General features: G+C 42.1%; 1 protein-coding gene across 1 annotated transcript; it reads left to right on the top strand.

Moving 5' to 3' along the window:
- Positions 1–253: 253 nt before the first annotated feature.
- Cx3cr1 (C-X3-C motif chemokine receptor 1) lies at positions 254–26000 on the top strand. The gene is made up of 2 exons (XM_076869174.2): positions 254–322; positions 24820–26000. The coding sequence occupies exon 2, from the start codon at positions 24829–24831 to the stop codon at positions 25891–25893; it is 1065 nt and encodes a 354-aa protein (XP_076725289.2). The 5' UTR covers positions 254–322; positions 24820–24828; the 3' UTR covers positions 25894–26000.
- Positions 26001–26971: the final 971 nt, after the last annotated feature.

Below are 26971 nucleotides of genomic sequence, written 5' to 3'. Positions count from 1 at the left end.
TCCTGCCCTCCTCCCTGTGGGAGTAAATGGCCTGGTCCCAGTCATCCCCCTTTCTCCAGGTCTGCCCTGGGTTCCAGCCCTCCAGGCTTACAGATTCAGAGCCTCCTGAGATTGGCTGGTCTCCAGGCTGGAGCTTCTGAGCTTGCTTGCTGCAGCCTCTAAAGATAGTCTACCTCACAGGAAACCAGACACTATTGGCTAACTTTGCAAATAAAGATGCCCTCAGAGAGAGGGAAAGGGAAATACTGGCCCCTGGCAGAGTCTACATAGGACAGGGTAGCTGACTGGCACATCCTGAGGTTCTCTTTCCCAGTGGGTCAAGGTAAGTGCACCTTAGTGGGCGGGTTGGGGTGGGCGGGGCCCCAGGGAAGAGATCAGAGTAGATGTGTGATGCTGGTATGCTCATGAGCCAGCCTTTTCCCGAGGATGTTGCAGTCTAAATATGTTCAATGGAGTGGAAAAGTGGGAGTGTTTGTGGGCAGGGGGTGGGGTGGGCTAGATCCTCTACAATACACATAACATAGTGGGACACAATTAGAAGTGTGAACAATTACATTTTAGGGACATGGAGAAAAACTTGTGGTTTGACTTTAACGGAAAAAAAGCAGATACGAAATTGAATCTGGATGATAATGAGGTCTTACTGCTATTTTTTTTTAAACAGAAGATATAGTACTGGCTTTTTAAAAGAGCTCATATCCTTTAGAGACCCACATGTAAGTTTTATGGGTAAAATTCAATAATCCAGTGGTGCTATGAAGTGGGAAACAGATAAACTATTAACCATGAGGCTGGAGATGTGGCTCAGTGGCAGAGCGCTTGCCTCGCACATGTGAGGCACTGGGTTGGATACAGAACTACATAAAAAATAAATAAATAAAATAAAGGAATTGTAAAAATATTTTAAAAATATTAACTATGAGTTGTTAATTGTTGAAACCGGGTAATGGGTGCCAGGAGATTCTCTCTGCTTTTGTATATGTGTGAATTTTTAATGCTAAAGAGTATTTTTAAATGACATCTGAATATTTACAATAAATATAAATGTATTTAATAGAAACATATAAAGATTAAATGTAAAAAAACTGAAAGATAATTGTGCTTGATTCTAGAGAGTAGAATTATGGGTAGTTCTATGTTTTTTTTTTTCCCAAACTTTTTTTGCACCATCTACAATTTTTTCCCCCTTTGGTATCAGAGATCAAACCCCGGGGTGCTTAACCACTGAGCAACAGTCCCCAGTCCATTTTATTTTTTATTTTGAGACAGAGTCTTGATAAGTTGTTGAGGCTGGCTTTGAACTGATGATCCTCCTGCCTCAGCCTCCCAAGCCACTGGGATTACAAGTGTGTGCCACCGAGTCTGGCACCATCTGCAATTTTTTATAATGATCACATATTGCATTTTAATTAAAATGTTTTTAATTAATAGACCTCTGATACAAATTTACTGTTCAATTTTGATATGTGCTTACATAACCCACTGTGAGAACACTTGGGCTCAGAAGGTTTGTGCCATTGGAAAATGTGATCTTTGCAAAGAAATTATGAAAGCAACAGAGGAAATATGTTCCTGCTTCACCACAGCCGCCCTTTCTCAGAGGCCACAGCTGAGGACCAGCTGTGGCTATCTTTTTCTGGGTGCTTGTCTTGCATCTGTCAATCATAACCTCACAGAATTTACATCTGAGTCCAGAGAAAGATGAGGGAATTTAAGATTCTTCCTCCTACTCAAAAAAAAAAAGTTCTTATTGTTATTGATTTAAATACTAGATATAGAATACTTGAGGCGAAAAGAAATTAAATCAAAAGTAAAGAATAGCAAACCATGTGAAAACAGTCAAGAAAACTTCCCTGCACAGGTCATCCACGGGGCCTAGGCTTCCAGGGAGGAGGCAGATGGGAAGGACACATGAGCTGCTGAGCCTTGGGAGCCACTCTGGGTCAAGGGAGGGGGCAGTGACTAGGACTTGGGACCTCTGGAAAGCAGAAATGGCCTAAAGAAGGCCAGGGTAGATTCTTCCCTTTCACCTTCTTCACTTGGCTTTATTTTCACAAAGAGATTAGGGCAGGAAATGTCTCAATCCAAATTCAATTTGACCCCTCTTGGCTCTCAGACTGTCCTGGTACTTACCGTCCCCTGGGAAGGAGCAATTACTCTGCCAGCTGCACATTTGTCTCCTTACAATCTACCTCCCCAACCCTCTCCTCAATTGTCCCCATTTCACAGAGTGGGCTGCAGACACTGCTTGGCTTTGGAGAGAAGTCCTGGCTCCTCTGCCCTTAGAAACTGTGCTCATAACTTGGCCTTGCTAGGTCCACTTCCTACTGTCACAGAGGACATTGTCCATGAGTCCTTGAAGCCAGGATTCAATAGGTGTTGATTTTTTGTGATGATGAGGGGCATGGCATATAAAGTCCCAGCACACTGCTTGGCCCATGTTTCATGTTCAAAAATAAAATCTATGTTACTATCATGGGAAAACTGAGGCTTAGAAAGCTTGGGTATCTTGAGAACACCAACTACTTTCTTTTTTTTTAGGGGGGCAGGGTGTACTGGGGCTTGAACTCAGGGGCACTAGACCACTGAGCCACATCCCCCAGTCCTATTTTGTATTTTATTTAGAGACAGGGTCTCACTAAGTTGCTTAGGGCTTTGCAGTTGCTGAGGCTGGCTTTGAACTCGTGATCCTCCTGCCTCAGCCTCCTGAGCCACTCAGATATAGGCAAGTGCCACCACACTCAGTATGAACACAGATTACTTTCAAGGGAGATTGTAAGAGATCCAGAGTTGTAGGGTCAGGAGAGGAGAGAATGTGTCAGAGCTGACTCAATTCAGAGCCAACTTCTGTTCTCTTCTCTACCCACTCCAGGCAGCCCTGCCCCACCCCAGTCAAATGTGGAAGGGCAGCTATGTCAGCTATGGTCTTCCCAAACCAGAGACCCTGGCATCATTTCTGAGACTCAGGGCATCAACCTACCCCTCCCCAGCCCACCCTCTGCCCTGGAGTCATGAGCCCAGAGACGTTCAGATTCAACCCTTGTAGCAGATGAGCTAATGGGGGAAGCAGCTCACACTGCCCCTCAGCAGCTCACAGGCATTTGAAGCAGGATGATGAAGTCCAAGTCTCAGCTGGCTCTTCTGAGGACTCGTTTTGATTCCCAGGGGGCACTCTGGGAGTTCCAAGAGGCAGGCTGTCTCCTGTCACTCAATCTGCCCGGAAGAACCAAAGGAGACTGAGATTGCCACCTGAACTTGGTCCTGCCTTTCCTCTTCAAGGACTCGGAATACATCAGTAGTGGAATTTTTTTTTTTAAAGAGAGAGAGAGAGAGAGAATTTTTTAATATTTATTTTTTAGTTTTCGGCGGACACATCTTTGTTTGTATGTGGTGCTGAGGATCAAACCCAGCTGCACGCATGCTACGTGAGCGCTTTACCGCTTGAGCCACATCCCCAGCCCTGCAGTGGAATTTTTGTGGCCTCTGGCCACAGTGGGTGCTTCAACAACCTCATCTTATTATTTGACCAAAGTTCAACTATTTGGAGTTGTAAGTCTGGGTCAAGGAAAAAAAAAATCTCCATTACATCCTCTTAAATATCTTTTGAGACTACCTTTGTCCTTTTCCTTAAATTGATGTTTATTGTGGAATATAACACCCTGAAAGAACAGTACCCAGGTTAACAACTTATTAAAACCCATCTGTCATGTAACCACCACCCAGGCCAATGTAAAGAACCTGGCCTGCTCCCAAAAGTCTTCCTCACGCCCCCACCTAACCACGGCCCCTCCTGCCACACAAATAACCACAACCCTGACTTTAGGGCAATTGTTTTCTTGCTTTTCCTAGTAGCTTCACCGGATCTACCTCTGCGCCCCCAAACAACATGGTTTAGCGTTGTCTGGTTTTGATCTTCATATGCGTGGGCTCATTCAGAGGTCTATTTCTCAGTTTGGTTTCTTTGACTCAACATTGTGCTGGATTTTTTTTAATATTTAAAATGTTTTATTTTTTCCATTTTTCAATTGGTATATTACAGTTGTACATAATGGTGGGGCTTATTTTTACGTATCCGTTCATACACACACTATAACAATATAATTTGACTAATATCATTCCCTAGTATTTTCCTTTTCTCTTCCCTCCTCCCCCCCACTGGTTCCTTTCCTCTACTGATCTCCCTTCAATTTTCATGAGATCCCCCCCATCCACCCACCCACCCACTTTCTTTTCCTTTTTCTTCTTTAGCTTACACATATGAGAGAAAATAAAGGACCCCTGACTTTCTGAGTTTGGCTTATCTCCATTTAACACAATGTTCTCAACTTCCATCCATTTTCCTGCAAAGGACACAATTCAATTTTTCTTTATGGCTGAATAAATCTCCAGTGTGTATACATACCATATTTTTTTTATCCATTCATCCAATGATGGACACCTGGCTGGTTCCATATTTGGCTTTTGTAAATGGTGCTCCTATTATAAATATGCATATGCATGTATCACTGTAGTCAGATGATTTTAATTCTCTAGGACAAACTGGTCATATGGGGGTTCCATGCTTTGTCTTTTGAAACCCCCAAACTGATTGTACTAATTTGCAATCCCACCAACAGTGGAAAAGTGTTCCTTTTCCTCCACATCCTCTCCAGCAATTATTACTATTTTCATCATTGGGTTTTTCAAATGCATCCATGTTTTAAGAAATGTGCATGGCAATAATGTCCAAACTGGATCCAAAAGGAAAGTCACACTCACGTGCATCAGCAATAGAAATAACGATAAACTGTGGAACATTCACCCAGTGCATTCCTACACAGCTGTGAGAATGAACAGATGACAGCCACAGCAATGGGATGGGATGGGATGCTTCCAGAGAGGCTGAGATGAACTTACAGATAAATGCAAAATTGGTACAGTTCCATGGGGCACTTCCCAGTGCATCTCCATCACACACAATTTTTATGTCTATGAACAAGAATGGGTGCTTGCCTTGCATCTGTCAATCATAACTCCTATTAGTTTCTATTAGTTAGAGCATTACAAATTAGCTCAGACAATGAAAGAAGGTGATATCACCAAACGGTGAGCGAGAGAGGACATCTAGCAATCTCTCGTGTGGGACTGTTTCAAAGTCTTTAATGTTTTTTCCTTAGCTTCCTAGGGTCAAGTTTGCAGCTCCTCTTTCACCCCTCTTCTGCTTCCCACCTTGGCTCTCTGCATCCTTACCTGAGCCTCCACTCAGGCTAAACTGGGCTTTCCAGAATGTTCCCGGGACATGTGAGCACGTCCAGCCTCACTTCCTTCTCTCTGCCCAAGAAACCACCCTGAGCTAGCCCCTCTGAGCCTTTGACTTCAAAGCCCACCTCCATTCATTGCCAGCCCCCTCTTTGTCACTCCTAAGGCTTCTCCCACCTTTAAGTCTCAGCCTAAATGGCAACATTTTTTGTGACCCTTCATCGTGATCTCCAGTCCTAATGGGGACACATGTAGAGACCAACCCCTGGATATGTTTCATTGTTACACAATAACATTTACAAGAACTATATCTTAAACATTTATATTCAGAATTTATCACACAGAAAATTAGCATGTGATCCACATCACAGGTGATCCACTGAGAGACTGCAAGACAGAATAAAAATCTTATCCTCTTCTATAGCCAGCAGGCACACCCCATTATTGCCCATGTTTCTCAGATAAGGAACAGCTAGTCACCAAGTGAGAGGCCTTGACAGCACCATCTCTCATGCAGACTTCAGCCCAACCTTATCTGGTAGTCAGGGTGGCCACTGAGTTAGCTGACTGGCTCCTTCCAGGAGGAAGCATCCTTCTCTTTCCTTGGTAACAAAGTTGATTTGCATCTTGGAGCAGGGCCCTGAAGTCAGGCCCTTTGCTTCTTACATTTCAAAGAGATGATGTGCAGGTCCTTGAGAAAGGCCTAATCCCAGTCATGAAACAGATAAAAAAGCCTACCAAGCTTCAAGAAAGGACAGATACACATTCAAAGAGAGGAAGAAATACTTGCAATTACAAATTTTCTAAAGTAAATGCCCTAAGGGGGGAAAAAGAAGCGAAGAGAATCTCTTCCCTGATATTCAGCAAGGAGAATTAATCTCTTGTTTTTAATATTTATTTGCTCTTATACTAGCGTAGGGTAAGCATGCTCAATAAATATTGGTTTAATTAATAATTGAATAACTAACAAGTCTGTCTCTGTCTCGATTTTTTAAAATTTTTTTTTATCAAGTATTTTCTTTCAAAATTTTACAGTTCATTTTGACAGAAATAAATAAATACCATAAAGTACTTTGAAGAGGAAAGAGTGTCAAACCCCAAGCAACAGCAAGCTTTGGAAAGGGGCAACTCACAAAACCAGTGTGGGTCCAGGGTACCTCACGTGTGGTTTTCTCTTGTTGGTACTTTTTGGTTTGGGTGTGTGCATTTGTGCTGCATAAAACCACGGTGGTTGGACAACACCGAGAAGTTCACGGTTCTTTGGGGATAGTCACTCAATTTACTTGCACAGGGGATAGGATACAAATTGTAAAACCTTTTCCTTATAGTTCCCTAACTTGGACTTGAAGCCCCCTCCATCCACCATCGGCCTCAGCTTTCTCTGTATTCTGAGGGGTGCATGTTGTAAAAATAGTGGCACCCTACATGGGAAAACCATCCGAATCTGGTAAAACCAGATGGCCCAGCAGCCAGGACTATAGATGTGGTGACAGGCTAAGAATATTCCTTTTTAGTGCAAGGTTAAGCTCGAGAACTTTTTTTTTTTTTTTTTTTTTTTGCGCGACGGGGTTGGGGGGTGGTACTGGAAATCAACAGATCTAGTTCTGCTTCCAACTAGAACTTCATCTGAACACTCCTAGGCTGTGACCCAAGCATGTCACACACCCTGGGCAGGCTGATGGCAGCAGACACATGCTTTCACTGACCTAGAACTCACATTTGTCTTTAAGGTTGATTCCTTGTGTTGAATTTTTGTTGAAAAATTGAGTGTGTCAGAGCTGGCAAGACCTCTGGAGGTGATCTGGCCCATGATTTCATTTAACACATCAGGAAACTGAGGCAGGGCTAGAGCAACCTGCCCAGGGTCTCCCAGAATTCAGGCATAAAGTGCACAGGTCGCCTAGGAAGGTTGTGGCTCTGGAGAGGGAGCATGGGAGGAATAGATGAACTCTAGATAGAACAGAGGGGTGGGAGGGGGCATTAATGATGGTGGAATGTGATGGTCATTATTATCCAAAGTACAGGTATGAAGACATGAATTGGTGTGAATATACTTTGTATATAACTGGAGATATGAAAAATTGTGCTCTATATGTGTAATAAGAATTATAATGCATTCCACTGTCATAAATAAATAAATAAATAAACACCATGAGATATCCGAAGGCAGGAAATAGGCTGATCCTTCACCCTTCATCCTTTTCTTCTCCAGAGAAAATGATCCCAATTTCTTCACCTCTGCTGATGAGAGCTAGATTCTGGGGGTCAGATATGAACACCTCCTAGTGGTGGCCAGAGGCACAAGTAATATCCCGCCCTCCCCATTTTCCATTTGCCATCATTCCCTGAGAGTCAGCCTGCTGGGCTTTGAACCTAGAAAGGAGAAACCTAAGCACTTCAGGGTTGTATCATGGACCAGCTTCTTTCAGAGGACTTGTGTCTACTATTCCTGAGTCTTAGTTCTAGGGAAGTGGCCTGTGATATTCTGCAGACTTCCCCTCCAAGCAGAAAAGCATCATGCAGTGCAGGAAAGACAGAGGTTTGTGCAGAGGTGCATTTGGGATTGAAATCCTGGCTGTATGGCATTGTGGGGCAGTTAACCAAATCTCTGAGAACCTCTGTCGGTCCATTTGTGAGGGCAATCATTTCTCATGGAGGATTGTAGACAGAATTCAGTGAGATGGTGTGTATGAAGCATGATCTTGGCAGGCCCCTGGCATGGCAACATGTGCTCCTTCTTAACTGAAGTTTTCTGCGGTTAACATGCAGTTCTAGGAACACTGAAAGAACCAGGGCATCTCATGCACTACGTTTGGATCGAGCAACTCTCTGACTTCAGTTGGTCCAAAGGGCGGGGGGGGCGGGAATTAAGCCTCACAATTTCCTTGGCTCTAGGCTGGAGCTCAAATCCAGACTTCACACAAAGTTTTCCTAAACAGGGACTAGGAATGGTAAAAATAAATAGATAGATATATAGATAACAGAAAGATACCCTGGATTTGGAAAATGGTAAGCAGAATGTACAACCAAAAGAGGGTCGGGGGTGGGGGGTGGGGGGTGAACAACAAAGAAAGCATGTCAGAGAGAAAGAGAAAATGGACAGGGGCCACCTAAAAGAGAAGGCAAGTGTGGAAACAGGAAGCTCAGGAGGAACGAGGGGTGACGATGATCTCCACCCACCCATAAGAAAAGTCAAAAAATAAATGAGCAGGCCTGAGAAAAGGAAGTGGCCAGAGGAAGTGAGGGGACGAGCAGCAGAGTAGAGCAGGGGTTTTTTTATTCTAATTTGTGATATATGACAGCAGAATGCATTACAGTTCATATTACACATAAAGAGCACAATTTTTCATATCTCTGGTTGCACACAAAGTAGAGTCACACTATTCGTGTCTTCATACATGGACTTAGGGTAATAATGTCCATCTTATTTCATCGTCTTTCCTACCCCCCCACCCCCCCTCCCTTCCCCTCCTTATAGTTCCTCTATTCCCCAAATACCCCTCCTCCCAACCCCACTATGAATCACCCTCCTTATATCAGAGAAAACATTCAGTATTTGGTTTGGAATTAGCTAACTTCACTGAGCATTATATTCTCCAGCTCCATCCATTTATTTACAAATGCCATGATTTTTATTCTCTTTTAAAATTGCTGAGTAATATTCCATTGTGTATATATACACCACATTTTCTTTTTTATCTACTCATCTAGGTTGGTTCCACAGTTTAACTATTGTGAATTGTGCTGCAATAAACATTGATGTCAGGGACACAGTCACATCAATGTTTACTGCAGCACAATTCACAAGAGCAGGGGATTTTAGAGAGCAGAAGTTGTGCAGAAGTTGTCTCTGCTTAGCTAGGGAACAGACGCGCGTTTTGTTCTTGCTGGCTGCTACCCTGAGCTGTCGTGCACAGCCTTTCCTGTGCCCCGTGCCTGCCGCTTGCAACACTTGTGGGTATGAAACCTAGCTGAGAAGATGCTGCAAAGGCTCATCCTGATGGATCCTTACATTCCGGTTCTAGTGTCCTGAGAGACAAAGGAAAGCCACTGTCTGGGCAGGCCTCCCTTGAGGGCCACCCCAAGGGCTGGCCACACTGCCGCCTGCTGCCGATACCCTCTCTTTAAGTTCATCTCCCAATCCCTGAGCATCTCAGAGGATCCAGAAATAGAAGGTCCACACAGCTCAGGACCACTGTTCCTAAAAAGAGACCTTGCTAAAGCTATAAAGTTCGGGGACCGTTCAGCAGAGGGGCTGTCTTCCCAGACTTTGAGTTTCTGGTGTAAACAGAACCCTTGCTGGGCTCTCCCTGGTTTTGCATTAAACCCAGGGCCTTGTACAAGCTAGGCAAGTGCTCTACCTCTGAGCTCCATTCCCAGCCTGAGACTGGGTTGGATCTGGCTCCAGCACAAAGACTACTGTGCCTTTCCAGGCAGATAAAACCCTGTGTTACCAAGGCAGCACTATTTCTCAATACTTACCTGGAGAGAGCTGAAGTTGTTTAAGGAGCAGGTATGCCCAGCAGCACACACAAGAGGAGTGTATTGAGGAAGCTGTGTTCCCCACACCACCTTCAGATTGTGCTGTGCTTTGGGGCCTGTGTTCCTCTCTTGGGGCTCCACAATGAGAGGTTGATGAGTCTCTTAACTTGCTTCTCTGGGTCTTCCAATCACTTACCCATTAATTAATTCATTCATTCATTCAACAAAGCAGGCACCCACAGAGCTCTCAGAATTCAAGGGCCCCTAGCCTGTGACCATAAAAGACAACCGTGTGCCCTGTAAGCTCCACCAGGAACAGGAGATGCTGTTACCATTAAGTCCTGCCCTGGTCCTGCCCTGGTCCTGCCCCAGTGGGATCCAGGGGGTCCTGAAGGATGAGTGGCATCGGCGCAAGGAATGAGACAAGGAGTCGTTCCGTTGGAGCAATCTCCAGAGAGAGAGCAGCTTTCTCTGGGTCATCTTTTATTACAATTTTTCTCATCATTATGGATTCAGAATCATTAATAGAATACATCATTGATTTTACAATTTCCAGATTTTCCCAACATGTGACATTCCCTTTGCAATCATTATGGGTATAGAAAAATGCGTCATCAATTTACATTTTCCCAGGATGTGACATTTCCTTAGCAATCATTAGGGGTAAAAAATCATTAATAAAAGCGTCATTAATTTGCATTTTTCAGATTTTTCCAAGATGTACTATTTTCTTATTAACAGATGCTAAACTACATAACCAGACCCTAAGTCTCCCAACCTATCGTTAACCTTTAAGTTTAAAGTTTATTTCTAATCAAAGATCCCCATCTAAAGAAGTCCCCTTAAATCTTCTACTTAAAATATCCTAAAGTCTATAAACCATTCTTAAAGCATCTTAAGGACCCATACAACTAAAAACTTAAGAATTCTAAACTTAAGAAACTAAATAAAATTATATTTCTAACATTATTCTAAAACTGTGTCTTATAAAGCTACTTTAATTAATTCCTACATTTATTCTCATAAAATGGGTTGAGCTGCTTTCTCAAAGAGTTTCTTTGTTTCTTAGTCAAGATACACTAGTCCTTATATCTTTGTAATCTCCCTCACTGAAAGGCAAGTTCTGAACATCAGTCCACTTACTGCCAATATTAACTATGTTCATCCTAAGTCCCTATTTGAGGTAAAAGAGGATTTATAGAAAAGGGGGGAATGTGTCTTTATTTGCCTTAAGTTTCCTAAGTGTATAACATAACTTTCCCTTAATCAAATAAAACTACATATGGTGAGCTTTGTGCAATAAGCATACTAATTAGGCTTTCTAAGAGGCTGGAGATATGAGCTTGGGTTCTTAGTTGATATAATCAACGTGGTACCTAAAGTTCTCATGACTTTTCGGGGAATGATTGTTGTTCATTGTCAGTTTTGTCCTCCATGTACTGAGATAGTAGAACAGCCTTCTCTTTTGTCCTCGATATGCTGAGAAGTAGTAGAACAGCCTTCAAGGCATGGACTACCCGTTATGTTCTAGCCATCTGAAATTTAATTTGGTTTAGCAATAAGCATACTCGTGCTTTCTGTCAGGAATAGGAGCATGAAAATAAAAAGTCCCAATGATGCCCCAACTCCTGCCCAAGAGCCCTGCATAACTGTGTCCTTGTGTTTTCTCTAAAATTCCTAAGTCAAGGCAGGGCCTTCTCTGGGATGCACATCCTACTCTAAGCTAAAGAACATACCAAAGAATTAGTTCAGTGCAATTTATGACTCATCTTACAACGTCTTTATATCAGGCTATGTACCAAGTAAGCACAATGCAGCTTTTTTGTAATTTAGAAAAAAAAAAGTCCCAATGACATCAAAAAGGGTGTCATGGTTTCGGTTTCCCACCTGTGCGGCTTTGCCAGCACTTATCCTCACTGTGATCTTGTCAAGACAGTGGGAGGGGGAGCGCCTTCACCAATTCTCCCTTTTTTATTTTTTAAATTAAGTAACTGTAGTTCCAGATGGGCTGAACGAATTCCGCGGCTCAGCAACTTGAAGAGGACTGGAAGGGCAAGAATAAGGACAAGAATAATTAAAACACTTATACCACTATTGATTAAAATAGAAAATAAGCTTTTGCTGGAGACTGAAGAATTCAATTTGGAAACAAAAGTATCAGCTAACTCTGGAACGGATGTTTCTGAAATATGTGCTTGACTACTATCTTTTATCTTTTCTTGTAATTCCTCTATATCTAGGGTTAAATTAGTATCTCTCCATAATCCTCATAAATGACATTGTATTTGAAACCATGTTTCTTCAGAATAGTTGTATGTGTGGGGGAGTAACACAAATCCATTTAAATTGAGAATGATATCTAGTTGTCATTCGAGTTTTTATGTTTTGAATTTGATTGTCAATATAAAGGACAGCCTCTTCTAAAGCATTAACTCTTGCTTCTAACTTTCTATCTATATGTTCTTGGATCATAAGTACAGTAGAAATATTTTGTGACAACTCATTTACAGGATAAACAGTATGAACTTCTTTAACTAGTGCGGTAGTGGGAGCAACTATGGACCCTATTATACCAATTAATGCTGAGATTCCTAAAATTAAGGCAGCTACAAAACATTTAGGTCTAATTAGAGTTTGATTAACTAAATCTGATACTCGTAACCCAGGATCATCATACCAAGGAGAATCTAATTTAACAGGCAATATATTATAAGAAGGTTGATGTACAATTAAAATATGATTGGGTGCTGATATACTAGGATCAATACAATTTGTTAATGTACAGCCTTCACAAACAACATCATAAGTTTCCTCTTATAATTTTGAGATCTGTAAAATTCCTTGGTCTCTAAGTAATATTGCATTGGGGGATCCCACACAAGCTGTAACAAAATGATGCTCATATACTCATTTACATATCTATAGATGCTATACATCTATAGATATGTATTATACCTAAAGAAGCCAATAACTTATAAAGTTCTGTATAGACCTGATAATGTTATTTGATTTTAGTAAAATATAGAGGAGTGACCCATCCAGCTGAGTACCATCTATTCATAGGCTCCACTGCAGACCTCATAGCAGTTCATCCTTGAGGAATATACCAAGGATTTGATGACAAAAATCTACGATGATCATAGTCAGGTTTAAAAATAGAAAAATAATATAATGGCAAGGAAGAATTTTTTGGAAGAATTTTGGAAAGAATGGATGTTTCAGTAAACATACATTTATGCCAAGATGGAAATCCAAATTGTCTATCTACCCCTACCCATGAATAATCAAGATGGGACTCAGCTTTTAAACAGTCTTGGATCATAGGAGGAGGCCTTTCTGAGGGTAAAAGATCTTTAAAATCAAGAAAACCTAAAGCTAAAATAGAAAATACTCAAAGATCCTTCAAACCTCTTTCCTCATTTGGGGAATTTGAATTAAAAAAGTTCTATAATGAAGTTGTAAACAGACTACAGTTTCAGTAACACTATATATACTAAAACAAAGAGGAGGTAAAAGACTGTGACCCTTAAAACTGAAATTATAAATTGATATAGGAGTAATAAAAGAACTAGATTCACTACCCAAGAGATCAGTACCATTGGTAAATACCCTAATATTTTCTTTTCCCCAGGTACATAGGTGGGTCAGGATAACATGCCCCAAAATATTCAGAAGATACATTTGCTACTTGACAGGCAAGAATGGCTAACATAGCAATATATATATTTTCTGGCATATAGGAATTTGACTAAGAAGAAATAAGTACTTGAGCTTGATAAGTCTGTTGTTTTATCTGTCCCCAAGTCGGTGGTTTTGCGAGTCTTGTAGAAGATGCTTATCTAGGTGAGGGTTGAGAACTGTTGAAGTTCAACTGAGAAAAGTAGTTGTCAGATCGTCCTCGGGCACCATGGTCAATTGTGGGAAGTATTGGAGATCCGGAGGGCACGATCTCTTCTGCTTCCTGTTCCAAAGGCTGGACATGGGGTCTAATCAGTCTACCAGGAATCCAAATAGGAGAATCCGCGTCCTGTGGGAAGACACAAGCATACCCTCGCCCCCAAGTTAATAATACATCAGGTCCTTTCCATTTACCCGTCAAGGTCTTTCCATTTCACTAAGGGTTTTGCTGATATTTTTTTCACTTTCCCAATGTCTTAGCATGGGAGTTATTGTGACTTTATAGTCACAATTAAGGTGGTTTAATCACAAACAAGGCATGTTGTAGAACATGATGAGGAGAACTATATTCATATTCTCCTTCTTGAAGTTTAGTAATTGGAGCCTTTAGTGTTTGATGACCTCTCTCAGCTAGAGCTTGTCCTTGAGGGTTACAGGGAATTCCCATAAAATGAGAGATTTTTGAACATGTCACAAAAATTTTTAAAAGCATCTGAAGTATAAGCTGGTGCATTATCTGTTTTTAGTGCTAGGCGTCCCCAAATATGAGAAACAAATAAGCAGATGTTGGACCACATCTTTATATGCTTCCCAGTTCTTGCTGAGGCAATAATCACATGGGAAAAGGTATCAACAATGACACGAACCTTATCCAATTTTCCAAACGAAGGAATATGAGTAACATCCATTTGCCATAAATCATTAGGTCTTAAACCCTGAGGATTAACCCCCATGGATAGAGTTGGGAATAATGTTGGGCCGGTTTGACAATTTCTAACAATAGTTCTAGCTGATTCCCTAGGATATGAAATTGCTGTCGAAGGACAGAGGGATTTTGATGATGTAAAGCATGACCAGCTGTAGTTTCTTGAGGAGTAAGAATTTGGGGTTTAGTTAATGAATTTGTCAAAGCATTACCTTGTAACAGTTCTCCTGGCAAGTTAGAATGTCCTCGAATATGTCCTATAAAATAAGGATGTTGTCCTTCTAGGATCAACTTTTGTAAAGAATTAAGATAATGAAAAAGTTGTAGTCTTGTGCTGAGGAAGAGAAGCTGTTTCTAGATGAGGAAAAAAATTCACAATATGCTGAGAATTAGTATACAAATTAAACATTTGATCTTTTAACTGGGTAAAAGCCATAATTACAGTTACCATTTCTGCCCTCTGAGCAGAGGTTTCCTCTGTCTGTTGAACATAAGTTTTATCATTAATAACTAAAGATGCTTGTCCATTTGAGGAACCATCAGTAAAAACTAAGGCTGCAGTTGAGATAAGGGCTCAGAAGAGAACAATTTTGGGAAAATGATAAGGTGTTTCTTAACCAGGTATAACAAAGGATGAGATGGCAGATGAAATTTAATGTGACCATAATATCCCTGTAGGGCTATTTGCTAGTCTTCAGAATGTTCCATAAGCATATTTAGCTGATCTCTAGAGTAAGGAACCACCAAATTATGCATTTCTTTCCCAAATAATCCTCTACTTGTATGCCTTCACTTGATTATTAATAATGCAACCACAATAGGATATGAGCAGATAACCTTCTTAGAGGTAACCAGCATATGCATCCATTCTAAAGGACCTGACTGACACAAAACTCCTGTGGGTATATGAGGAGTAGATAAAAATAAGAAAATCCCAAATCTGAGTATAATCAACTCTTTGCAATTGTTGTCTATTAATAGCTTCTTCTACCTTGCGTAAGGCCAGTTTAGCCTCTTCTGTCAAAACACGAGGAGAACGTGGGTTTGAGTCTCCTCTCAAAATATCAAATAATGATTTAAGTTCTGCAGTAGTGAGTTTCAGAAAAGGACGAATCCAATTAATATCTCCCAAAAGTTTTTGAAAATCATTTAAAGTCTGTAAATGATCAATCCATAATTTTAAACTTTGATGAGAAATAGCTTGAGTTCTTATAATTCTACCCAAATAATTAAAAGGAGGGGATTGCTGAATTTTATCTGGGGCAATTATTAGACCAAAATTTTGTAAAGATTGTGTCAACCTCAATAAAATATGATGAAGCAATTGGACATTTTCATGAGCAATTAATATGTCATCCATATAATGGATAATATAGGCATCTTTATATTTATCTCTTGTTGGTTGTACTGCCAATGCAACATATTTATGACAGAGAGTAGGGCTATTTTTCGTCCCTTGAGGCAACACCTTCCACTGAGATCGTTGGAATGGTTGTTTCAAATTGACAGAGGGAAGGCTAAAAGCAAACCTTTTACAATCATCAGGATTTAATGGAATAGTAAAAAAGCAGTCTTGTAAATCTATTACCATAACATGAAATCCTTTAGGGAAAGCTAGTGGAGAGGGGAGTTCTGGTTGTAGAGAACCCATATCTTCTTCCCCTGTAGCATTTATAGCTCTTAGATCTTGTAATAATCTCCATTTACCTGATTTCTTTTTAATAATGAATATAGGAGTATTCTATGGACTATTGGTTGGCTCTGTGTGTTTTTTTTTCATTTTATTATTATTTTTATTGGTTGTTCAAAACATTACAAAGCTCTTGACATATCATATTTCATACATTAGATTCAAGTGGGTTATGAACTCCCATTTTTACCCCAAATACAGATTGCAGAATCACATTGGTTACACATCCACAATTTTACATAATGCCCTATTAGTAACTGTTGTATTCTGCTACCTTTCCTATCCTCTACTATCCCCCCTCCCCTCCTCTCCCATCTTCTCTCTCTACCCCATTTACTGTAATTCATTTCTCTCCTTGTTTATTTTCCCATTTCCCTCACAACCTCTTATATGTAATTTTGTATAGCAATGAGGGTCTCCCTCCATTTCCATGCAATTTCCCTTTTCTCTCCCTTTCCCTCCCACCTCATGTCTCTGTGTGTTTTAATTCAAGTTGTTTGAATTTTTTTTGAACAAATCTGCAGCCTGTAATTTTTCTGTTGTTAGGGACCATTGTTCTACCCATACAGGCTCATCATTTTTCCAAATTATTTTATCTGCTGTTTCAACAATGCCCCAATTAAAAATCCTGTTGAGCCTCTTCTACAAGGACAGTACAGAGACATATTCCCATTTTAAACATTATATCTTGACCCCATAGAGTAAAAGGAAGAGAAGAAATCACATATGGCTGAAAGGTTCCTGAATTCTTATTATCAGTCCATGTAAGTATTTGAGTGCTTTTTGCTATATTAGTAGCGGTTCCAAGTCCCCTAAGTACTGAGGGAGTCACGGTTGTAGGTCAGGTTGAGGGCCAATCTTTTCCTGCTATACAAGTAACATCTGCTCCTGTGACCAAGAAACCTCCAATTATTTTTCCTTGAATCTCTAGTTTTTTCATAGGACAAGAGTTTTGAATTTTTGAACCCAAAATGCCACATCACTAGAACCAAAACCTCGAGTTTGTCTTTGATCTTCTGAAATAGCTCGATTTCCTATTGATAAAGAGGGAAGTAACAAGACCTGACCAATCCTTTGCCCTTTATGAATAATCAAAGTTTTTTGAGATGAAGTCTCTACTAAAATCTTAATTTCTCCAGTATAATCAGAATCAATAACTCCAGGAATAACCTTAATCCCTTGTAAAGAAGTAGAGTGGCTTCTTATAATAAGGCCGAGAGAACCTTTAGGTAAAGGCCCATGTATTTTAGTAAGTATAGCTAAAGCAGGAGAATCTAAAGGAATAACTACTGATTCTGAAGATGCCAAATCTAACCCTGCTGAATCCAGGGTGGCTCTCAATAAAGCCCTTATAGTATATCCTGTTGAAAAGGATTGGTGATGGCCTCTATTATTGGAAGGGCCCGAGGCTAGCCTTATTACCAGTTTCCCAGTTGTAGGTTGGGAGTTATCTGTAAATTATTAGAATTAACTGGGGAATTTTGAGGAACAGTTGGCATTGGACCACCTTCTAAAGGTGTCCCATTTTTATGAAATTTAGAGCGACACTCCTTTGCCCAGTGGAATCCCTTATTACAACGCGGGCACGGGGTTTGGGGTCTAGACATCTGATTGGGAAGTGCGATTTCTCTAGTTTGAAAATTTTATTAGGGCAAACCTTATGAAAATGACCCATCTGTCCACAGGAAAAACAACCCCGATTTCCTTTACTTTGCCCTCTGTTTCGAAGCCCTTTAAGAAACTGAGGATTTGTTGGTCCCTGTAATGCTGCTGCTATGGCTACACCTTGTAAATACGAGGGTGACATGTAAGCACAAACCTTAATGAAGTCAGATAAACTTCCTGTCGTTCTAATAGGTCTCAGAAGAGTCTGACATGCAGTGTTTGCATTCTCAAAAGCCAATTGTTTAATTATAATTTGTGCAGCTTCATTATTAGTTGTAATTTTTTCCACCAAATCTTTTAATCGGGATAAAAATGCTTCAAAAGGTTCTTCAGGCTTCTGTTTTATGGTAGTTAAGCCAGAAGCTTTAATTTCTGTATTTTCTAACTGTCTCCAAGCATTAACTGCTAAATGTGAACATTGGACCAAAGCAGGACGAGGCAAATGTAACTGATCACTTGGCAGAGCCCAATCATTTTCTCCCAATAACATATCAAGAGTGACTTCACTGTTTACAGATTTATTATATCGAGAGCGCTCTTTAGCTCTATCTTTATAGTCTGTTTTCCATAGCAGGAATGTGTCCCCCCCCCGCCCGGGGAGACAAGATTTTGCAGTAGCAAACCAGTCATATGGGGTCATCCATCTACTGGCAATGGTATCTACTAATTGTAAAGAATAAGGAGAAGCTGGCCCGTAATCATGAACAGATTGTTTTAATTCTTTTAAAGTTTTTAAAGGCAGGGGTTCCCATTGAGGCATATACTGTTCCTCGTCTCTATCAATAAAAGTGATAGGGAAAGTAAAACCTAAGTCTCCAGATTGTAGAGCCTCTTTCTTGGCTCCTTTAAATCCTCCATTTTGCGAGGGAGGAGGTAGGGTATTTTTTATTTTAGAACCTGGTTTATCTTTGGTAGGAGATTTTATAAAAGGTTTGTAAGGCCCTGTGCCTAGAAAGGCAGGGAATTCTTCATTATAATATTTAGCAGTTGCCTTTTCTATATCATCTTCATCTTGTGGACTGAGTTGCTTCTTATTGTCATCATCGTTTATAACATAAACATTGTCTTTTGCTTTTTGTTTTAAAGGAGTTTCCTCAGTCGGAGCTGAAAGCTCAGTGGAACTAATTTTAGTTTTTAAAGTTTCAGTCTCATGAGCTGGTTCTAACATCTCTCTTAATAAGGGCCATAACACTATAGTATCTACAGGCATATTTTCTGGTCCATGGTAAGAATAATAAGCCCTTAAACCTTCTCCTATCTTTGCCAGAGTTTTTAAATCTAAGGTCCCTTCTTCAGGGAACCAAGGGCAACATTCCTGAATAAAATGAAAAAACCTCTGCAGTTGTGAAGTAGAGATCTGAATTCCCTTTTTTGTAAGCATGTGTTTAACAATATCAATGAACAATCCTCGCTTCTTAGATTCTGTGTTACCCATTTTTCTCTTACCCAATTACCCACTCTCACCTGCTTTATTAACAGGGGGCTCACAAAACCCACGGGTAATGACCTATCCACTCTGAGAATGGGGGCTAAAGCCAAGGGGACTTACCTACAGGTCCCTGTTTCAGGCACCAAAAACTGGGGTCCTGTCCCAGACGGATCCAGGGGGTCTTGAAGGTTGAGTGGCATCAGCACAAGGAATGAGACAAGGAGTTGTTCCATTGGAGCAATCTCCAGAGAGAGAGAGAGAGAGAGAGAGAGAGAGAGAGAGAGAGAGCTTTAATGCAGCTTTCTCTGGGTCATCTTTTATTACAATTTTTCTCATCATTATGGATTCAGAATCATTAATAGAATACGTCATTGATTTTACAACTTCCAGATTTTCTCAAGATGTGACATTCCCTTTGCAATCATTATGGGTATAGAAAAATGCGTCATCAATTTACATTTTCCCAGGATGTGATATTTCCTTAACAATCATTAGGGGTACAAAATAATTAATAAAATATGTCATTAATTTGCATTTTTCTGATTTTCCCAAGATGTACTATTTTCTTATTAACAGATGCCAAACTACGTAACCAGACTCTAAGTCTCCCAACTTATCATTAACCTTTAAGTTTAAAGTACACCTGTACTTTATTTCTAATCGAAGATCCCCATCTAAAGAAGTCCCCTTAAATCTTCTACTTAAAATATCCTAAAGTCTATAAACTATTTTTAAAGCATCTTAAGGACCCATACAGCTAAAAACTTAAGAATTCTAAACTTAAGAATCTAAATAAAATAATATTTCTAACATTATTCTAAACTGTGTCTTATAAAGCTAATTTAATTAATTCCAACATTTATTCTCATAAAATGGGTTGAGCTGCTTTCTCAAAAGTTTCTTTGTTTCTTAGTCAAGGTACACTAGTTCTTATATCTTATATCTTATATTTTTATTATCAGTTTTGTCCTCCATGTACTGAGATAGTAGAACAGCCTTCTATTTTGTCCTCGATATGCTGAGAAGTAGTAGAACAGCCTTCAAGGCATGGACTACCCGTTATGTTCTAGCCATCTGAAATTTAATTTGGTTTAGCAATAAGCATACTCGTGCTTTCTGTCAGGAATAGAAGCATGAAAATAAAAAGTCCCAATGACATCAAAAAGGGTCTCATGGTTTCGGTTTCCCACCTGTGCGGCTTTGCCAGCACTTATCCTCACTGTGACCTTGTCAAAACAGTGGGTGTGGGGGGGCACCTTTACCAAGGTCATTAGGAATGAAGGTCTATAATAAACTATATATCCTCCCATAAACATTTATATAGCCTTTGTTCTAAATTAGGCCTCTCTTTCCTAAATCCTGATCTACACAGCTGAAAAAAAAAAATGTGATTCTTTTGGGATCTCCCAGTCTTGAGGGAGGGATATGGGGAGGGGTATAATGCAAAGTTAAAAAAAAAAAAAAGTGCTCTGCCATGAATAAACTATGTGGCCTTAAGCAAGTTATTCACCCTCTCTGAGTACACCTACTTGCCCATAAAGTCTAGATAATCCTTTTATATGTCAAATACCATGTATTATTAAACATACCATGTGCCTGGTATTTGTACCAGGTTACTTACTTTAATTTTTCCTATACTTCATATTTTTGTTTATTTTTATCTTGAAAATTCCAAAAGAAACATTTAAAATCACTTCCAAAATAGGTAATGTGTGTACATGGTAAAGTAATCCTGAGAATTGGGGGCTGGGGATGTTAGCTTAGAAGTAGAGTGCTTGCCTAGCGTGTGCAAGGCCCTGGGTTCAATCCCCAGTACCAAAAAAAGAAAAAAAAAATTCCAAAAGTTTACAGTAAAAATTAAAATCCCCCCACACCCCCCATCATCTTCTAGTCTCCATTCATGCCCTCCAGCATGAACTATGGTTACCACCACTGCTCCACCCTCCAGAGGTATTCAGACCTCACCCAAAACATACCCACAATATTATTTCCACAGAGAGCAGCACAGTGCGTGCCTGGTACCTCATTTACCAGTGTCTCTTAGAGATGGTTCCATGACAGAACACAGATCTGCCTGGCTTTGCTTTTTTTTTTTTTCTTTTTTTTTTTAAGCAATTGTTTGATGTTCTGTTCTTTGGATTTATCGTGGTTTTGTGTGGTCTGTCCCTACCAATGGGTACTGAAGTGGTTCCTCTTCATGTCTATTTAAGGCTCACTGTGGTGAGGGTCTGAGTGCACACTTCCTTGAGCTTGTGTGTGAGCATATCTCTGGATAAACCCCAATAAGCAATTGGGTGTCATTGCATTCTTTGGCTCTCCACAAACCCCAACGTTGCTCTTTAGAGGGGAAGAAGCTGAGACAGTGGCCCTGCTGACTTTTTACCTCCAAGGACTCCACTTTGTTTGATAGTCACTGTGTCCCCATCTTTTTTCCCTGGCCATCCTTCATCCTGGGGGGGGGGGGTGCATTAAGGGCTGGGAAGAGTGTGGCCTGGGCTTCAGTCCCACTCCCCCACTTCTAGTTGTGCAATGAGCCGGGGCCTTGACCTTGCTGTGCCTCTCGTGGACGTGAAGAGCACTTAAGGTCTCCAGTCCCTTGGAATCACATAGGGGCTGTCAAAAGAAACACACTTCCTGCTCCTCCCTCAGTAGCATGGCTCCCAGCAGGGATTACAGTACGCCTAGCATGCATCTACTATATGCATAGCACTGTGCTGGTGCTCAGAGGAACTCCTGTAGGAGCTGGGCCTGAATCTGATCCATCAAGGAGCCAGGATAAAGGTGGCTGAGGGTTTCTGTGGCCTTGATGGGCAGACTCTCAGGACGGCAGTGATTGTCCTGAGCTAGATCTGCCATTTGGCTCTTGGTAAGTAATATATTCACCAGCCGGGCAAGGTCATTCCTTCCACAGCATCTCCTGAAATTGTGTCCCATCTGCAGGGATGTATTGACCCACTTCCCAATTTGGTCTTTATCTCAAGACTTTGTGTGAATTTCCCACTGAGACAAGAGGCCCCTTTGTGGCTGAGGTGGGGTCTAACTAATCCCTCCAGGAGCTTAGGCATGTTGAGCCCTGGCAATTTATATATTTGCATGAATGTTGGGCCCCTCCAATCAGGACCTCCTCTGGCTTATTTGGAGTCTTGGAACAAATTAGAGAAGGTGTTCTTGTGTGTGTGGCAGCCGAGTCACACAGCAAGGTAGGATGCTGGATTGGGACCCCTTACCCCTTAGCTAGCGGAATAGTTGCTTAGTTTTAACTGTCCCTGCCTTCTCCACGCAGGGTCCTGCCCCAGTCTTCAAATAGCCCTGGAGCCATCCAGTGCAGTGAACTAAACATAGGACTTTCAGAATTGCAGAGAGGATTCAATGGATAACAATGCACATGGAATGTCTGGCAATAAGCCTAGCAGTTTAGTAAAAGCTTAGCAAAAACTGGCTTACCCGCCCCCCCCCCCGCTTTAAAATAATTTTTAAAAAGGGCTGGGGTTGTGGCTCAGTGGTAGAACACTTGCATGTATGAGGTACTGGGTTCGGTCCTCAGGACCACATTTAAAAAAATAAAATAAAGGTATTGTGTCCATCTACCGATTAAATAAATAAATAAATAACAATCTAAAAAGAAACCATTTTTTGATTATTATTTCGGGGGGAAATTTTAGAACCTTTAAATACCAAATTTCCACGATGCCCAGAGTGGGATTGTCTACAGGCAACCTGGATGAGTCCAAACGCTCAAAGAACCTCTGCAGCCTCACCTAATGCAGGAAGGAAGTAGCATTTACTAAGTTTCTGCTGTATGTGACACACTTAGAACAGTTTCTCTCTTTAGGACAGCTCTGTGGGCAGGTGTGAGACTGCATCTCAACCTTGCAGATGAGGAACATCAGGCCCAGAGATTCCAAGCTCCCCCATCACTTAGCCAGAGAGGGCAGACCTGGGGTTCAACCTTAAGAGAACTCAAGTCCACAGAAGTTTGGGGGCTGATGGACAGATCACAGGCACAAAGAAACGCAGAACAATTTTTATTGGTTTTAACCTTTTGAAGTCAGCTTTCCCAGCTCTTTTCACTGGGCAGAAGGGGAGAGAGACTGTCTAGCCCAGGGTCCCTACCTTACAACCTTCGAGGACTTGACTGTTTCCTCTCTTACACAGCAGTATCTTCACACACTGAGTACCAATTCCTGTTTCCTCATCATCAGCTTTAGACAGATGAAGCTTGCTCTTGTAGAACTCAAAACAGGATCAGGTCAGCAATTAATGCTTATCAACTTAAATGGTCACAGCCAGACACCTTTTCCAAGAAAAGGGCCTTGCAGCCTGAAGCAGGGAACTCACACATTTTTCCTAGGGTCAAACACTCCATCGCAGACTGAGAAGGTCCAGGACTGGCAGCCTCGGCCTATTTCATGGCAGAAGAGACTGGGTGAGATGCAGGACATGCCGGAGGCAGGGCAGGGAGAAGCAATACCTCAGCTGGGTGGGCTGTGGGAGATACCGCCTGGGTGAAACCATCATGGCCAGGATGCAGTAGGGTGTGGAAACTCCCTTGGTTAGAGAACCATGAGCTCTGCTTTCAGTTTTGATGAAGAAAGAGGTGCTGACAACCAGGAGGCCTGCTTGGAGACGCTCGGGGTTTCTGAGCCTGCCTGTGGTCTCACAAGGAAGAGGAGGTGCCAGAAGAGCAAAGGGAGAGGGTGGCCTGTCTGTTGCCTCTGGAGTAAATGTCCTGCAAGTACTGGATGGGAAAAGAGTGGGAAGAGGGCAAGCTTGATGCCCAACCTGTGCAGAAATGTCTTCTTTTTCAGTTTTTGCTCAAAAGAAACCAGGAGATAAGGTTAGTGGGGGAAGGCCAGGGCTGGTAATAACTAGGAGAAGTAGTCTCTTGGGTCCAACCGTGAGCTCCTCTGGTCTTGCACCAGTCAATCCTTCTGTGACTGCAGAACCCTGGATCATGACAGTGCTCCTCTTCAGCTGGGGCTGGAGGATGGGCCATTAGTCCCAGGTTGCTTGGGTTTGAAGGATTTCCCACAGGTGGGAATGCTGACAGTCCTGGGCAACACAAAACAGGTGATTCATGAGAAAGCACGACTCTGCCTAATCCCTGCTGAGGACAAGAAGGACTTGTTGGTTCCAAGAGGAAGAGGAGGAGAAAGGGCTCTCAAAAACAAAACAGGGAAATCTTTGAGACCTCTGTCTCCAGGCTTAGCTTCATGGAGGAAAAATGAGAGGCCAGAAGTTGGTGAAGGTGGAAATAAAAAAAGAGCATAGAAAATTGTTTGGGGAAAGATTGGGCGGAAAAGAAGCTTCCCCTGTCACTTCTCCTTATCCTGCCCTTCACCTCTGTCCTTGATCCTCCTTCCCCTATCTATACACTAGTCAAACTCAACACCTTTTGGAGAAACTTTTGAAAATCAATGAAAGAGATCTGTCTCAAGTTCCCAAAGACCTAGATCCAAATGCTTGCTGACCGAGTCCTCTTGGGGACCTCTCTTTGACCTTGTCGGGGGGCCTGGCTGCCTCCCTTGCCAAAGGTTTCTGTGGCAGCTTCCGCCACCAGATTGGGGTGGAGATGAACAAGATGGCAGGTGTGAAGGCAGGAAGCGACTGGTATTTGTTTCTTCCTTCCTGCTTCCACCATGGACCAATTAGAATTCCAGATTTGTTCCTGTGAGGACTAACCCTGCCGCTTTGTTTTCTCTTCTGATCCAGGTCCTCACCATGCCCACCTTCCCTGGATCAACTGAAGAATTTGAGTATGACTTATCTGCTGAAGCCTGTTACGTGGGGGACATCGTGGACTTTGGGACCGTGTTCCTGTCCATATTCTACTCTGTTGTCTTTGCCTTTGGCCTGGTGGGCAATCTGCTGGTGGTGATGGCCCTCAACAACAGCCGGAAGCGCAAGAGCATCACCGACATCTACCTGCTGAACCTGGCTTTGAGCGATCTGCTCTTCGTAGCCACTCTGCCCTTTTGGACTCACTATGTGGTCAGCGAACAAGGCTTCCACAACGCCGTGTGCAAACTCACCACCGCCCTCTTCTTCATCGGCTTCTTTGGAGGCATATTTTTTATCACTGTGATCAGCATCGACAGGTACCTGGCCATTGTCCTGGCCGCCAACTCCATGAACAACCGGACGGTGCAACACGGCGTCACCATCAGTCTGGGCGTCTGGGCGGCGGCCATCCTGGTAGCGGCACCCCAGTTCATGTTCACAAAGCAAAAAGAAAACGAGTGCCTGGGTGACTACCCCGAGGTCCTCCAGGAAATCTGGCCAGTGCTCCGCAACGTGGAAGTGAACTTTCTTGGCTTCCTGCTGCCCCTGCTCATCATGAGCTTCTGCTACTTCAGAATCCTCCAGACCCTGTTTTCCTGCAAGAACCAAAAGAAAGCTAAAGCCATCAAGCTCATCTTACTGGTGGTCATCGTGTTTCTCCTCTTCTGGACACCCTACAACATTATGATTTTCCTAGAGACTCTCAAACTCTACGACTTCTTTCCCAGCTGCAACATGAGGAGGAATCTGAAGTTGGCCCTCAACGTGACTGAGACGGTGGCGTTTAGCCACTGTTGCCTCAATCCCCTCATCTATGCATTCGCTGGGGAGAAGTTCAGAAGATACCTCTGCTACCTGTACAGGAAGTACCTGGCTGTCCTCTGTGGTCGTTCGGTCCACGACAGTTTCTCCCCATCCGAATCGCAAAGAAGTAGGCAGGGGAGCATTCTGAGCAGCAGTTTTACTCACTTCACAAGTGATGGGGATGCGTCCCTCCTTCTCTGAAGGGATCCACAAAGCCTTCTCTCTGCAGAGAACCCAGAGTTCCTGAATCGGACACTCAGTAATGAGGACAGATTTTTGTTGTTGTTGTTGTTTCATACATGCAAAAAAAAAAATTTGGACCCAATACTAACAAAACCAGCCTACAGTGTATTCAAGAAACGTGCTCAAAATTTGAATGCCAGGATGTTTTTTGGCTTACAAATGGCAAAATTGCAATCCAGACTAACTTGGTTGAAAAGAGATCTGTGAGTGTTGTTCTCATTGTGGCACTGACAGGGGGCAACTGAGCCCTCAGGGTGAGTGGAAAACAGGACTTGAATCTAGCTAGAATTTGCTCTCTCTGACCCTCAAGACTTTTAGCAGTGATAGATCTCCAAAGCTCACGTAACACAGATTTATCACCAGAAAGGGTATAGGGTCCATTCCTCTCTGGTCCCAAGGTCAAAATATCCCAGAGAGGTCTTCTGATTGGCCAAGTTCGTATCAGGTGGGGACCAGGTGGTGGCATCCACAAGAAAGGGATATATAGGATTAACAGCCTTCCTTGATCCATGGTTAGAGGTTGAGGTTAGATGTTTCCAACAAGTTAGAGGAGTCCCTACTACTCTGATCAGACAGAGCAAGAGCCAAAGAACTTCCCCTGTACCTGAGCTAGCTCCTCCTTATCACACCAACCAACACACACCTCTTCATTAAACTTCCTTTGATCATGTCCTCAAACCTACAAGGGCTCTCCACTGCCCACTGCATCAAGTCCAAACTCCAATGCCCGACCTCAGACCCTCCACCATGCAGTTCAACTGACAGACTCCCCGCTACTTACCTTTCCAAAGGACCCCATCCACCCTGGCAGTCATCTCCTATGTCAGCCATATCCAGCCCTGTGTCTGCAATAAGACCTCACACGTCCCCTCCACTTGCTCCCCGGCCCGTGGGGAGAAACAAAAAGAACCTTGCCCCAAAGGGAAGGCATGAATTCCAATCCCAGCTCTGTCATTTGCCAACTGGGTAACCTGGGGCCAACTGAAGTTCAGTTCCTGCAACTATAAAGGAGGCTGATGGTATCTTTTGTACAAGG

Source organism: Callospermophilus lateralis, chromosome 1 (genome assembly GCF_048772815.1).
Source record: "Callospermophilus lateralis isolate mCalLat2 chromosome 1, mCalLat2.hap1, whole genome shotgun sequence".
Taxonomy (NCBI): Eukaryota; Metazoa; Chordata; class Mammalia; order Rodentia; family Sciuridae; genus Callospermophilus; species Callospermophilus lateralis.
This window is presented reverse-complemented; position numbering and strand designations above follow the sequence as displayed.

What these genes read in the sequence shown, in the direction of transcription:
- Cx3cr1 (XM_076869174.2), top strand. Translation starts at nt 24,829, where the DNA reads ATGCCCACCTTCCCTGGATCAACTGAAGAATTTGAGTATGACTTATCT.